The sequence below is a fragment of the Seriola dumerili genome, unplaced genomic scaffold (assembly GCF_002260705.1).
Source record: "Seriola dumerili isolate Sdu_G_001 unplaced genomic scaffold, Sdu_1.0 BDQW01000003.1, whole genome shotgun sequence".
NCBI classification, from domain to species: domain Eukaryota; kingdom Metazoa; phylum Chordata; class Actinopteri; order Carangiformes; family Carangidae; genus Seriola; species Seriola dumerili.
In genome coordinates, this window is record NW_019174258.1 from 4,178,567 (window position 1) to 4,192,683 (window position 14,117).

Consider the following 14,117-nt stretch of genomic DNA (forward strand, 5'->3'; position numbering starts at 1 on the left):
TAGTTGTCAAATGAAATGGTGTGAGGTGGATACAGATGTTAACCCTGAACCGTTAGAGTTTTATAAACTCTGTGTTACTAGTCACACAAAGGTCTACATTTTTTCTAGTTTTTTTGTTTGTTTTTTAAGAAATGCAAAAGTGAAAATCCATTTTTGCATTTTTGTCTGATTAATATGAATGATTATGCTGGATATGTACTAAACCACAGTGGATCTTCTTCAGTCCATTACAGACTCCAACCTGGTTGCACCCTTTTTTCCTTCTGCTGCAGCAACTCTAATACAAAGGGCCATTCAGATGTAGGAACTGTAGAGAAATAGTTTTAAATGATTGGGTTTTGTTCTTGTTTTAGTAACTACAATGTACAAAGGAAGGCGTGGCAGTTGAGTATTTGACAGCCACACATCTTGTGTTTCAGTTTGCCTTTTTATTTCTGCTTTACAACATATAAAACTTGATCTATTGGAGAGAGAAGAGGCTGCAGAGGCAGCTGCAGAACTAACAGAGTGTACAGTAGACATAGGATGGACAATGGATGTCTCTGTAGTATGAACGCAGCATGGACTCAGAATGGTAGAAATAATCCATGGTGGCCACTGTAATAAAGTGGAAGATCTAGTTCTGGATAAAGGGAGCAAATACAGAGCAACAAACATTATGAATCAAACTATAGTTTTTAACTACTAACAAAAGATTTCGCTGAATACGTAAATAATTCAAACTTCACAGTCTTACATACACAATTGCGCTGGAAAGCTAAGAAAAAACCCGACTTTGTTTATTTTAGTTTTTCTTCAGAAACAAAAGGCTGAGCCCATTTTGTAAATTCAAACACATGCAGAGAGCACTTGGTTGTTCCAACTCTTAAGTGCTCACACTTGAGGCTGTTTTAGTAGCTGGAAACATAAATCAAACATGCACCAAGCAGTACAATTATCTGAGTAAATTACTGGTTGACAGGATGAATGATTCAAACTCAAATCTTGATATTCTCAGTTTTAGACGGTCTTCTTTGCATCTGAAAAGGGTGCTGCAGATAAGTAACCTGGCTACTGCACTGAGCAAAGTTGTGGCTTGTGGAACCATGTGATCACATGGTTCCACAAGCCACAACTTTGGCATGAGCAAAACGCTAAAACAGCAACATGTCTCATTAAGATCAAGTGCTAGCCAGACAAAGGCAACCTTCGTGGTTCAAAGATTCCTATGTAACCAAGCCACATTGGTACCAGTCCATTTTCACAGACTGTACAGTCCTTCAGTACTAATGTAGGATAGACGAGGACGATAAACTAGCTACTACTTAACAGCTACTGGTGGAAACCTGAAGCAGGTCACTGACTCCTAGATACAATGTTGTGTCTTCTTGGGTAAAAGTCCAACTTGCTTTTACAGAACAATGCTTGTGTTTTAATCACATGGATATTCAGAAAGTCTTGGCATGTTCAGCATCCTTAGCTAGTACTAAGATATGTTGTAGGTTACATTGCCCAGTTATCTTTGGAAATCTTTTCCAAATAAGATGTGATATGAATCTGACCAAACTCTGAGCATGACCAAACGTATTCACTGTCTGGCTTCACAGTGGCAGGACAATGAAAAATAAACCCACTGATAACCAAGCCAGACCTAACTCCATAAATAGTACAGATCCAGACTAAAAATGAAATACAAACCATGATGCAGGTTCCAGATTAGGTTTGTAGGCTGCACCACAGTAAACTGTGCATGTGACCAGGATAAAATTATTTGCTGCTTAATGAAGGAAGCTCTTTCATTAGAACAACAATAACCCCAGTTATAAAAAAAAGAAGCTCTAAAATTGACCATGGGCTGGACTTTTTGACTACGTTCTGACTTAAATCATGTCCAGTGATGAAATGATCAGCTCTGGTCCCGTGTTCTTATGTAAATAAGGACGAGGTTTGGTCGGAGAGCCGCTCTATTTCAGTCAGCAGTTATTTTTAACCATGAGTATTGGAAACCAGACTAAAGTTAGAGACAAGTTAGAAAAATGACTAAGTTTAAATGCAGTTTCATTTATACACCATTTATAGTCTGCAGGCAGTCCAGGTCCCTTCCAGGCTACATAACAAGGCTACATAAATCCATACTAGGCTGGGAAGGTTTTTACCAGTTTAATACCAGAAGAGCAAGAAGCACCTTATCCTGTCGAGAGCTCATACTGGAGGCAGGCTAAGATTAAAATCAGGTTAGAAAAAGGACATTTAAGCACAAAAACACCTGGTTCTTTATAAGACACAGCAGAACTGCTTGGTTTTCAGAGCAGGTTCTGCTGGAACCAGGCTGGGCTCAGTAGTAAATCTCATCTGTGATAAGACTAAAACCCCTCTCCAAACAAAAACAAAAACATTTTTAGATCCATGACAGTCTTACTTTGGTTCTCAGCCACACTCCAGTCGAGGTCCTGCTCAACATCAGGCTCCATTAGAGAGACACCCAAACTGAAAGCGAGTCCAGGCAGAACCCAAACCCAGCTGAATCCAGACCAGGATAAAGTCAACAGAGGATCAGAATCTTAGACCGCAACAATAGCAAGACCCAATCACAGGCCTGCTCTAGGCCACGCAGCAATATCTTTTCCACCAGGACTTTGACAGACTCTTCATCTTGTCCGGTGTCTGCCTTTGCTTTTTCCGTCGTTTTTGTTTCCCTCTCGGGTGCTTTTGGGAGCTGTAGTTCTGCAGGCTGGCCAATATGGCTGTGTCAAACACTTCCTTGAGATTTTTTTGGGTCAGAGAGGAGCACTCCATGTAGGCCACAGCTCCAATCTCCACCGCACAGTCCCGAGCGTCCACCGGGTCGACCGGCCGCTCCCGATACTTAGCCAGGTCAATGAGAACCTAAACAAGCAACACTTTTTTAGGTCACATATTGAGAATTTCCAAAGTATTAGTCAAGGAGAGAAGAAAAATGTGCCTGTAATGTTTTTCACCGATTACAATTTTCTAAATATTAATTTTGAGTATTTGGTAAGTATCCTGCAAAGATCTTGTATCTTCATTATGTGCTGCACCATTGAAACAGCTACACCTTCTATGTAAAGAAAATGTCACAAGTCAATTACACAATAAAACTTAATTAAAAATCATAAAACAGTCAAAACATTGGAATTTTTGGCAAAACAATTTGTTCTTTTCTTTGCAATTCATGAAAAATTCGATTTCTTCTGGCATCTTTGTCCAGACTCCATGTGATTTACAGGTGAGCATTAGCTTAACTAAGGTAACAAGACAGTAAGAAGGATCCAGAACAATGAGATAGTAACAGCCACAGACGTCCTCTAAGAGCGTGACTGGACGTTTTCCATAAGATCAGAGAGAGCACAGCTGTTCAACAGCCCTGATATGAACAGCGGGATCTCCTTGTTCATGGATGACTGGAAGTGTTGCTTTCATTTGTTTCCACTTTTACATTTAAATGAATGATATTGTTTAAAGTGCTACACAATGTAAATTGAAGTAGACATTTTCACATGCCACAGTAGTGAAAGCACAGGTGAAAAAAAAAAGTTTTTATCTGTTTGTCATTACTTAAAAGAAACAAACATGTTGGGAGAGTACTTTTCAGTGCAACTTTAATTCTCACCAACATCAGCAAACGGGAGAAACTCAGTTAACATTACATGTTTGTGTTGGAAAAGCAGCGTCTTTCATCCTTTGCTTTACTATAAAATCTGCTGTATTTCTTTGTGCCATAAAGCAATCCCTTTGATTTCTTGCAATTAATGGGGCTGCCAGTTAGTTTGTGGATTGTCTGGATGATTTTTCTACATGCTGATAAGAATGTCTAAGAATCAAAGCAAACATTAGAAATAGACATGTTAAAATGCTGCACAGAGCAAATTTACCACACCTTGACATCTTCTCGAAGGTCACACTGCGTCCCAACGAGTACAAGCGGAGCGAATGGGGCGTGTCTCCGGATCTCTGGGACCCACTTCTCAGGAACGTTCTGGAAAGAGGCGGGACTGACGACACTAAAGCACAGCAGGAACACATCTGCACTGGTGTAACACAGAGGACGCAGCTTGTCAAACTCGTCCTGGGATGGTTGGGAGAGATCAAGAGAGAGCAGGCGTCCATGAGAGTGTTGAAAACAATGAGATAAATACAGTAATTCACCAACCAACAAATTATGACTACAAGTGCATTCAGACAAACAAGAAGAGGCGTGACACAATTGCAGCACAATTAATAATGTGTCCTGTCAGTCCTGGTAAAGTTAGATAGGGGAGTTGGAGAGAAGAGGAAAGGTGGAGTGAGAAAAAGTGATTATAAATTCAAAGAAGAGGAAGCAACAGAACAGATTCAGATTTAGTCCCACCAGTGGAGCAGGAGTGCCAACTTTTGAGACCTTGCTTCCTCTTTTGGTGTGTGGACATGTAAGAGGAGGAAGAGGTGTTGTCTAGTGACACTGAGTGATCTGTTTATTGCTAAATGATAATCAACTACGAAGATAGGTCTGTTTCTCCCCTCTGACTTTCTCTCTATCCCTTCCTCTCCCAGTCTATCACTCCTCTGCTTGTGATCCTCCCATTCATTTTGTCTTCATATCTGAGAACCCAATGGTACAGAAGATGACGACAAAAGCAATTACTTCTTTATTTAGGCTTGTGACATCTTTTATTCACAAGTTCTTGGACTTAACACGACATATTGCTGACCAACTGCTAAATATGAATTTTAATAGCATTTTTATAGCAATGTCTATTGTTTTTTCATTCATAAATCCAATTTCCATTGTTTGTGTCTGGAGCAGCTGTTCCCTCACAGAGACACCCACAGGAGCTCACGGGCCGGCTGTTATCCTTATCAATGAGGTGAAGTACATTATCTGACAGTACCAGTGAACTACTTGTGTGTGTTTATATACTCCCTGTCTGACCAGTTGTAACTCATCCTAACTTGACAGGTCTACAACTATTTTTTTCACATCAACAGCTGTTGCAAATGTAGACACAACCGCATCACTTCTTTTGCCAGAGAATCTTTCTTAGGACAGACCTACCAGATACCAACAGCTAGTTTCCTGGACAAAGACTGAGCCCATTTAGACACTGAATTTAAGTGAGATATCCACTGTAAAACTAATCTTAGTCTGTGTACCAATTATCCTCTAGCCCCTGGAGTTTAGAGCTTACAGTAATCGACTCCATATTGGTTAAACTAGATTCTCTTCTGCTGTACACAGTCAAATGGTGACCAGCAAATAGATGTGGATAGAGCAACAAAACTTGTGTGAACTTATGTTTCGAAAAATAACAATTTTGGTTCCAATTTACAAAGTTTTTGTGGCCTTATCAGTTGTTAAAAGAAGGCAAAAATGCCCAAGAAAGAAAGAATGAAAGAAATAAAGAAAGAAAGAGGCATTGTTTCCAGCCTAAATGAAACAACAGGAAATGTTCTTTCTGTGTGTTTGAGTGTGTGTTGAGATCACTGACCTGTCCAGCTGTGTCACAGAGTTGTAGTTTGACTGGCTGCCCATCCACTGACACCACCGCTACACACACACACACACACACACACACACACACACACACACACACACACACACACACACACACACACACACACCATAAGGTCAATAACAAGTGTAGTGTAGCTTTCCACTGAGTAAAGTGGTAATAAAGGTCACATTTGGTAATTTGGAGTTACAATTTGCTAAAACCAAATCTGCTAAATATGTGACTCCTATAAAGTTCACATGGCTATTCCATTTTAATAATCTATTCCAATTTTGCCAAGTATTCATTTTCATTATTATTTATCAAGTTGGCTTAACATTATCAGTTCCTGGTGAACGATTGAAAGAGATGGTTGTGTGAAATAATCCGGCTTCAGATGAACTACTTCCAATGTAAAATAGACTTTATTTTTTGACATCTATATGACTGATAAATGGAAAAATGAATCAAAAACTTATTGATTGTTGGTCTGCAATAGAGGTCTATTTCACTCTGTAAAATATACTTTACAACCACATAGCCACTCACACATTTCATAAAGAGGAATAATGGGCTATAGCCTATTACACTTGATGTTTTTAGTTAAACTCGTTGATAAATGAGGTACAGTGTGTCTCCTCCATCCTTTACCTGAGAAGTTGTCAAACGCGGTCGGGACGTACTCGGTGGGATAGCCGTTTGTGGTGTAGCTGACCACCAGGCTGGTTTTCCCCACAGCTCCGTCCCCCACCAGCACACACTTCACCCGCCTCTCCGCTGCCCCTGCCCCGGACCGCCGCGTCCTGCCGGAGCCCCTGTCCCGGCTCCGGACCCTCCTCGGTGGGACAGGCGGAGTAGGGGACACAGATTCCGGCTTGTAGCTCCCATCGCCCCGCGGAGGCATTTGGCGCGGAGAGGAGGGTGAGTTGAAGCTGGAGGAGACCCAGGCAGCAGATTCAGTCCCAGTTTGGTCCAGCTCTCACATTGTCCATTGGTCCGTTATCTTCACAGCCGTTTGTCAACTGACTTTGTTGTCGTCGCCGCTGTCCACTTCTTTTTAGTTTCCATGGTTAAATTACAAAAGTTTGAACTTCTGTAAACCCCGAACATCCTCAGACTGAGACTGTGTCCACTGTCAGCTTCGTGGTTGATTTAAATATAATTTAAAGTCCGATTACAAGAGCAGGGATTCAGCTAATGCTAGTTATCCGGTGTCCGTCCAGTCATCCAGAGCACAGAGCTGCTCAAATGACATCACGGTGTGTGCGTGTGTGTGTGTGTGTGTGTGTGTGTGTGTGTGTGTGTGTGTGTGTGTGTGTGTGTGTGTGTGTGTGTGTGGGAGAGAGAGAGAGAGAGAGAGAGAGTCATCAAACCTATCATAATAATAAGAGATCGTGTTTCTAATGTTAATTTAGTGACTGAGTGGTGGATGTTCTGCTACTCTGATAAACTTATTTTTCTTTTCATCCCATTTCCTTCAACCTTTCCATGCCTTTACTTTGCTTTTATTTTCTCTCTTGCAGCTTGGTGACTTTTTCTTCATACCTGTTTTATCTTAAAAACCTGTTCCTTTCTCAACATCCTATCATACCATCTCTGCACTGGGAAAGATTGGTTTTGTGTTACTATGCAACAAGCTTATATTATATTATATTATATACACAACATTTTGGGGTTTTGACAGACAAAAAAAGAAGTTAGAATATGTTAGTTAGTATGTTACTTGGGGTTCAGGCATTTTTCATTATATTGTGTCATTTTATAGACTTAAGGAACAATCAGTTATTAAAGAAAATAACTGTCAGACCTATTGATAATGAAAATAATTGTTGGCCTGACAGTTCTCTTATGATGAAATAATACGACCTGGCTCGTAGAGTGTTGATTACTTGACCCAGAAAAATTTGTTTGATAAAAAACTAAACTTTTAACAAGTGAACTCAACAAGTTTAGATCTTAAAACTAGATTTAACACAGTCCCTCTTCAAGACAAGGCTATAAGAGGATGGAATTCAAATTTCTAACAAATTTGGGATTAATCAAACCCAGATCCAAATGACACTGAGTCTAGCCCAGCCATGCAGTGGAGTAGAAAACACAATAAACCCCTCTGAAATGTGTCATAAAACCGAAATACTCAAGCAAAATACATGTTCCTCAAAAGTGTACTGTACTTGACAAAATGCACCTACTTTCCTCAGTATCATAGAGTACCACTAGATTTAATTTGACTTTTGAAACTTTTGAACAGACTACAGACAGGACATTTGTGCCATCTAGTGAGTGAAAAGAAATACGACACTTAATAGATACAATTAAAACCTTGTTTTAAAAAAAACAATATTCTAGGGGTATCTGAGTTTCAGGCACGTTACCAAAATATACAGTTTGACATTATATCACACATCATATAAATTTAGAAGAGCATTTTAGTGTATACCATAATATCTCTACAGTGGGAGCAGCAGCGAGGAATGCGGAACCAAAGAACGGCTGGTCTGTGTTTGTTTCCTCACGGACGCTTTTCAGTAATGTACCAGTCTTGCATGTGTTGTGATAGGATTAAGAGAGTCTTCTCTTCTACTAGATAGTTATTAGTATTTTAAATAAAGCCTGTTCACTGGACAGACAGACAACCTCCGCTATAATATGTCCCGCGATACAAACGTGTCTCCAGCGGAGGTGGTTCTGGGTTTCCTGGAGGAGGCGGAGCCGTGGCGGCTTCGATCCCCACAGTTCCCCAGTAAAGTCGGGGGGAAGCCGGCGTGGCTTAGCCAGAAAGGCCTGCCCTCACTGCCCGGGCTGGAGTGTGAGACATGCCGCCTGCCCATGGCCTTTCTGCTCCAGGTTAGTGAACAGCTGGACTTTTGGACGCATAATGTGGTGGTCAGTTTTAAAATATGGGGATATTGTCAAATTCATGTCGGTGTGGATGCAGTTACCACAAATTGAGCACTGGTTGACAGTTTCAGTGTCAGTGGATCACCTCCCAGAAAGTGTCTGACTGACAACAACTCTGTGTTGCAGATTTAACACTGAGTTAACTTCCATGTAACAAACACAGACTCACCTGTGACATCCTGTGTAGTCAACCCTCTCCATCTCTGCTGCAGGTGTACGCACCAGTGTCTGGTCAGGACAGGAGTTTCCACAGAACACTCTTTCTGTTCTGCTGCAGAACTCCTGAGTGCTACACACACAACGACAGCCGCTGTATGAAAGGTACCTGAAACCATTGTTGGAGCTTTTATGTTTGTCATTTGTCATCTGTGTTGTTGCACGATAGTAGAAGAGACTGCTCACCAAAAAAAAGAGCTAAATTAATTAGCAATTAATCAATTCATCTATTGGTCAGTAGACAGAAAATTAATCATCAGCCATTTTCAAAATCAAGTCATCATTTCAAATCATCATTTCACCTTGGACTTTAAGAAACTGTGACAGACTTGTATTTTTTTTATATAGATCTCACAATAATCGATTAATCTAGATTATAATCAGTAGATTAATCGATAATGAATAATAATCGGTACTTGCATCCCCACTTAACAGCACTTCAGTCTTTTGTCTTTGCTCTGCTTTCTTGTATTATTCTCCCTTCCCTACATTTACCCCTTTCCTCACTTTAAAACCATTCTTGTCTGTTCTCTGGGGCATTCGTTAATTTTTTTTTTTTTTTTAACAAGACTCGATGCATTTCTGTCAAGTTTTCTTTCTTTCCATTCAGTTTTCAGAAGTCAGCTACCCAGGAGGAATGAGTTCTACCCTTACGACCCTCCACCAGGTTTGTGCATTTGCCAGGAAGTCAGTAAAAAGTGTAAACCCCATAATGTGAAGTATTGCAGATGTGTTCAAAATGTAAATGTTTTCCATGTCTGAACATAAGTAATATAGAGAGGTTGACTAACTGCTTGAATCTGCTGAACTTAATTCACACATGCTGCGCTCCTCTATAGCTCAGAATCACATTGTGCTTTTATGAAACTGCAGCACTTCACTGCAGGTAATCAGTTGCTAATTATCAACATTCATCATTATATTTGTATGTTTGCAGACCTTATATAAACATGATGCAGTGTGATAGGAAAGATGATATTTACTCAAACTCTTTCAGATTTGTGATTTGTTGTCAGTTTTTATGTGTTTCAACAGTAGCTTGGCTTTTGTATGATGTATTCATCTATTTGTGGTTGCATACTGCAGTTATTGAGACGAGTGCGTTCGATGCTGTACCTGCAAAACCCTGAAGAAACTTGTTTTCTGCTGACATGTTATTGATTGATTTACTGACATGATTTTTTTTTTCTTTTCTCTGTTTGTTTTTTTTTTTTGTCAGAGGATGAACCCCTCAGCGATCCTGAAGACAACCAGAGTGTGCTGCCTGTCTCTGGAGTTAAAATGTGTTGGGTGTGTGGTTGCCCTGGCAACAAAGCCTGCTCCCGCTGTCAAATTGTGACCTACTGTGGAAAACACCACCAGACCCTCCACTGGAAACAGACACACAAGAAGGAGTGTGGCAGCCAAGGTGTGTCTGCGTGTGTTATGCACTGGGTGAAAAATTGACAAAAAAAGGAAAAATTGTTTCCTCTCCATCTTCTGAACAGTCCTGTCAGTAATGGTGTCACTAGTTCAGTTGTTAATGCATGAATGGAGGATTTGTGAATGGTATTTTACAGCACCCAGTATCAAGATAATGTGAAATGTCCCAGTTGAGGGATCAAAAATCAACATGAATACGCCATACGTTTAGAGAGACTAAATGTCTGTGCTGTCTTTTGTCTGTCTCGGTACAGACGCATCCATTGTCACAACCTCTCCTTTCCTCTTCCCCGAGTCTGAGCTGGTCACTGAGCCTGAGGAAGAGGAGGAAGAGGGGAGAGAGGAAAACACAAAGGAAGCTGAAGGAGAGGAGGAAGAGGAGGAAGACACAAAGGAGGCTGAAGGAGAGGAGAAAGGGGATGGTGCTCACAGAGGTGTAGACTGTCCCTCTTCAGCAGACAGTACGTTTTAAATTATGCCTGACACACTGGTCACATTAAGTCATTTATTGTCATACAGAAACATAACAAATATGCAAGGTTTTAGTTCCAGCTCTGATAACTCGTTAATCAGTATGAAAAATGATTATGATTATTATTCTTTAATCATTACGTCTTTCTAAGGGATTTATCCAGACTTTCTATTCTCTCTGCAGCGCTGGCAGAGACAGACCTGGAGGAGATGGCTATGTGTGAGACTGAAGACAACAAAGTGTTGCAGAGATTTAAAAAGAAGATTGCACCAGAACCACACCAGGTAAAAAAATAAATAAATAAAATTAGAAAAACTGAACTGGAACACAATTATGGTCTCTTAAAGTTATAACATGTAACATTTCCACATTAATATGTCTAAAAGCAACTAGACCTATGTTATATATTTTTTTGAATTGTGTACTCACATTACCTGAAATGTTTTCATCAATTTCAAACCTACAGAAATCTGTGATTTTAATCACAGTAAGGGTCTGTTTCATTTGATCACCTGTCAGTGACATAACATCCCCTATGCGCATGTGTCATATCCTTAAATAAAATCCAATTTTAAGCTACATTTTTAAGACACACTTTTTACACCTTGGTCAACTATGTATTTAAACCGCATGAAGGATTTCAGTCACTGGATGTCCGTCTTAAGTTGTCACAGAAAAAAGCCAGGCAAATGTTAGGCAGCTCAGCTCCCAGCCCCTCCAAGCTGTCCTGTGTACGCCGAAGAGCATCGATTTTTAACGTTAAACTGCTTTGTTCTGTTTCTACTGGTTTTAATTCCCTGATACATTAGTTATGGATAGGAGGACACCTCTGCTGATAATTCCCGAACGTCTGGATTAAAAGTTATCAGAGAAACGATCAAAACAAAGGTTAGAAGTTTCAGCTTCAAGCCCTTTCCCTGACGTTTCATGTGCGCCGTACAGCGTTGGTGAATCACTGACTTTAAATGTGAAACTGCTTTATTCAGTGGTTTATCTCGTTATTTGTTGTGGAGAGGAGGAGACCTGTGCAGGTAATTTGGCTCCCAGCAAAAACCTCCTGGACGACTGACACTGAAGGAATCCAAACTGAGAGAAGCTGACAGCAATGGGGGTGAAAATAACAACTCCCATGATCCCATGCTACTTTACAACATCACCAAACACTGTCCTTTGTTGTTGTTTTCATTGAGAGACCCCCAGCGGAGACACTCGTCACACTGATGATGTGGAGTTAGAAAAGTCTACACTGATTGTTTCCTCTGTGTCAACCTCACAGTGCTGTGTTATGTTTAGGTGGTGCGTTACAGCCGAGGCGGTTCTCCCCTATGGATCTCTCCTCAGCACGTCCCTTCAGATCAGGATATCCCACCATGCACCTGTGGCGCCAAGAGGACTTTTGAGTTTCAGGTAGTCACTGCTTATTAAATGCTCAGTAATCTAACCCATCAAAGACTTGAGTTTTTCGTTCTTTCATCTCATTGCTGTTGTTTCCTTTCTTCTCATGCCATCTTCTTTTTCCCTAGTTTTCATTTTCTCACTCATCACAGTTTTGAATGCCAATGTGCTATTGTGTGCCCAGTATATAAAAGTGTGTATACATATTGTTGATGGGAATTGATTTTTGATATAAGCTACGCTAAAGTGTATTTTATTATTTGGAGTGAATTACTGGATCAAGACCTGGTTTTTAGCCGAGGAAATGTTACAGATATGGTACAGGATGTGCTACACTAGCATCACCTCGTCTGTCAACAATAATGGTTGATTTTTTATCAAAATTCACATGTAAATGCAGTTACTATATCTCCATGGACCACTCTGTGTCTTCTGCCCACAGTTCATTGTGAACAAGAATAATCTGTATGCAGCCTCAAGTAGAGGAAAATGTCTCTGATTATTAATCTTATACGTGATAATAACTTCAAATAAATAATAGTGTTAACTTGCCAACAGGAAATCATTCGTGTGATTGTCTGATTGTGTATTTCAATAAAAATGCCCAGAGGGATATTTTTAAAAATCACACACTTGAAAACCAAATGACCCAGACTGTTGGATTATATGTGACTATTTGTGTCTGTGTCTCTCCACACAGGTAACAGTCCAGTTGTTGAACAGTGTTTACATCTGCTGGAGCCTAATATATGTGCTTATCGTGTGTGTGTGTGTGTGTGTGTGTGTGTGTGTGTGTAGGTGATGCCCCAGCTATTAAACAGTCTATGTGTGGATGCAAAAGGAGCCAGTATCGACTGGGGGACACTCGCCGTCTACACCTGCTCTGCCAGCTGTAACCAGGACAACCACTACTACCCCGAGTTCATCTGGAAGCAGGACTTCAGCACGGGTCAGCAGCATAAACACTCATGATATCAGCCTGCTGCTTGGGCGCAATTTAGGACAGTCTGGTGCATCTAACAGCTCAGACTGTGCAGTGAGGAAACTGGTGTAGTCACACTAGTAATGTCACTTCCCATTAAATGGACTGGACACGGCTGCTGTTCTTGTTACGCAGCTGATTATACGCAGATCAAATGTAAAAATCTGCCGACTGAGGGATCAAACTCCTCAGAGACTGTAACAAGGAGAATGAAGATGTTGTTGGGTGGCAGATATTCACCGTCTGAATTTGAGCCAAATTTCTTTTTATGAGAACACTTGTAAATGCTGTTTATTCAGGTTGGTCTACTGGTGCTGATAATGAGCAAAACAATATGAGCTTGTGCCTTATCATCACATAATAAAGATTTTAACAAAGTTATCCAAGTCATGTCATTTTCTGCATTTTTAGTGCTTCGAAGACAATATGAAAATGAACATAAAGCACAGTATAAGTCTTTTTTTTTTTTTTGACAGTCGATCAATTCTATCTCTCTGAGGTTACTGCAATGGCAACTAACTGGTATAAATTAAATTCAGTGTTACATAAATCACAAATAATCAGATGTATGTGGTATCTGGTGACTGGCTGGTTAAGGTGCATTTGATATAATCAGAATCTGTGGTTTGGTTTCCGACTTAGGGAACACTTCCAACCCCTCTCTAGTCTGTCAGCTGACAAAGGCCAACCAGTGTGTGCTAAATGTAAAAAACATTTATGTCCATATAAATCTTGATTAGGTTGTAACTAATTTAGCAAATTTAAAGACAGACTGTAACTTTTCAATGACAAAACAAGCGGCAATTACAGGATAAAGATAAATGCAAAACACAATTTAAGAGTAGCACAAGTATAGAAGAGCTCCAGAAGTCACTGAACTGGCTGAATAATGTTACACAGCAATCTTTATAGTCAAGCTGTGAACTAGGTTCTCTGTAGGAGCAAGACACCCAGGCTGAAAAAGAGACAATGACTTGTGGTTGTTTTGTTTGCTCCTTCTGTCATATTTTGCAGGTGAAGACCAGGGACCCCTGTGCCCAGTATGCCCATTCGTTAATCCATGTTAAAATGTTATTGTAGTGAAGGAAGCAGCTTTAACAGGAGAGTCAGTATGTACATATTTATTAATGCACAGTGTAGCACATTAACAATTTCAGATGCAGAATTGCTTTTATATGTGACAGAGCTTCCTTGTTTTCTGCCTGGCTGCTGCTAAGCTCAGAATTACAGAGAAATGAATTAATAAACACCATTAAGTATT

At 40.2% G+C, this 14,117-nt stretch overlaps 2 protein-coding genes across 4 annotated transcripts; one reads left to right on the top strand and one right to left on the bottom strand.

The window, feature by feature from the left end:
• Positions 1 to 408: 408 nt before the first annotated feature.
• On the bottom strand, positions 409 to 6,722 carry rhou (ras homolog family member U). Its single transcript, XM_022739959.1, has 4 exons — positions 6,120 to 6,722; positions 5,466 to 5,524; positions 3,878 to 4,066; positions 409 to 2,865 (listed from the first exon to the last, which is right to left on the bottom strand). Exons 1-4 carry the CDS (start codon positions 6,370 to 6,372, stop codon positions 2,581 to 2,583), a joined length of 786 nt encoding a protein of 261 aa, XP_022595680.1. The 5' UTR covers positions 6,373 to 6,722; the 3' UTR covers positions 409 to 2,580.
• On the top strand, positions 6,313 to 13,231 carry pdcd2 (programmed cell death 2). 3 transcript variants are annotated; one of them, XM_022739934.1, is made up of 9 exons: positions 6,313 to 6,389; positions 8,146 to 8,315; positions 8,582 to 8,690; positions 9,196 to 9,252; positions 9,805 to 9,993; positions 10,262 to 10,468; positions 10,663 to 10,763; positions 11,773 to 11,886; positions 12,673 to 13,231. In XM_022739934.1, the coding sequence occupies exons 2-9, from the start codon at positions 8,298 to 8,300 to the stop codon at positions 12,844 to 12,846; spliced, it is 969 nt and encodes a 322-aa protein (XP_022595655.1). In that variant the 5' UTR covers positions 6,313 to 6,389; positions 8,146 to 8,297; the 3' UTR covers positions 12,847 to 13,231. The 3 variants fall into 3 exon arrangements, with proteins under 3 accessions (XP_022595655.1, XP_022595639.1, XP_022595646.1); XM_022739918.1 differs by lacking the exon at positions 6,313 to 6,389 and having other exon boundaries at positions 8,016 to 8,315; XM_022739925.1 differs by lacking the exons at positions 6,313 to 6,389; positions 9,196 to 9,252 and having other exon boundaries at positions 8,016 to 8,315.
• Positions 13,232 to 14,117: the final 886 nt, after the last annotated feature.

Bases quoted from the DNA above. Each gene is read 5' to 3' on its own strand.
- rhou (XM_022739959.1), bottom strand. From the start codon at position 6,372: ATGCCTCCGCGGGGCGATGGGAGCTACAAGCCGGAATCTGTGTCCCCT. The intron at 5,525-6,119 runs GTAAAGGATGGA...GTGTGTGTGTAG, and splicing joins CGCGTTTGACAACTTCTCAG to CGGTGGTGTCAGTGGATGGG. The intron at 2,866-3,877 runs GTGTGGTAAATT...TTGCTTGTTTAG, and splicing joins ACCTTCGAGAAGATGTCAAG to GTTCTCATTGACCTGGCTAA.
- pdcd2 (XM_022739918.1), top strand. From the start codon at position 8,118: ATGTCCCGCGATACAAACGTGTCTCCAGCGGAGGTGGTTCTGGGTTTC. The intron at 8,691-9,195 runs GTACCTGAAACC...CTTTCCATTCAG, and splicing joins CGACAGCCGCTGTATGAAAG to TTTTCAGAAGTCAGCTACCC. The intron at 10,469-10,662 runs GTACGTTTTAAA...TTCTCTCTGCAG, and splicing joins CTGTCCCTCTTCAGCAGACA to CGCTGGCAGAGACAGACCTG.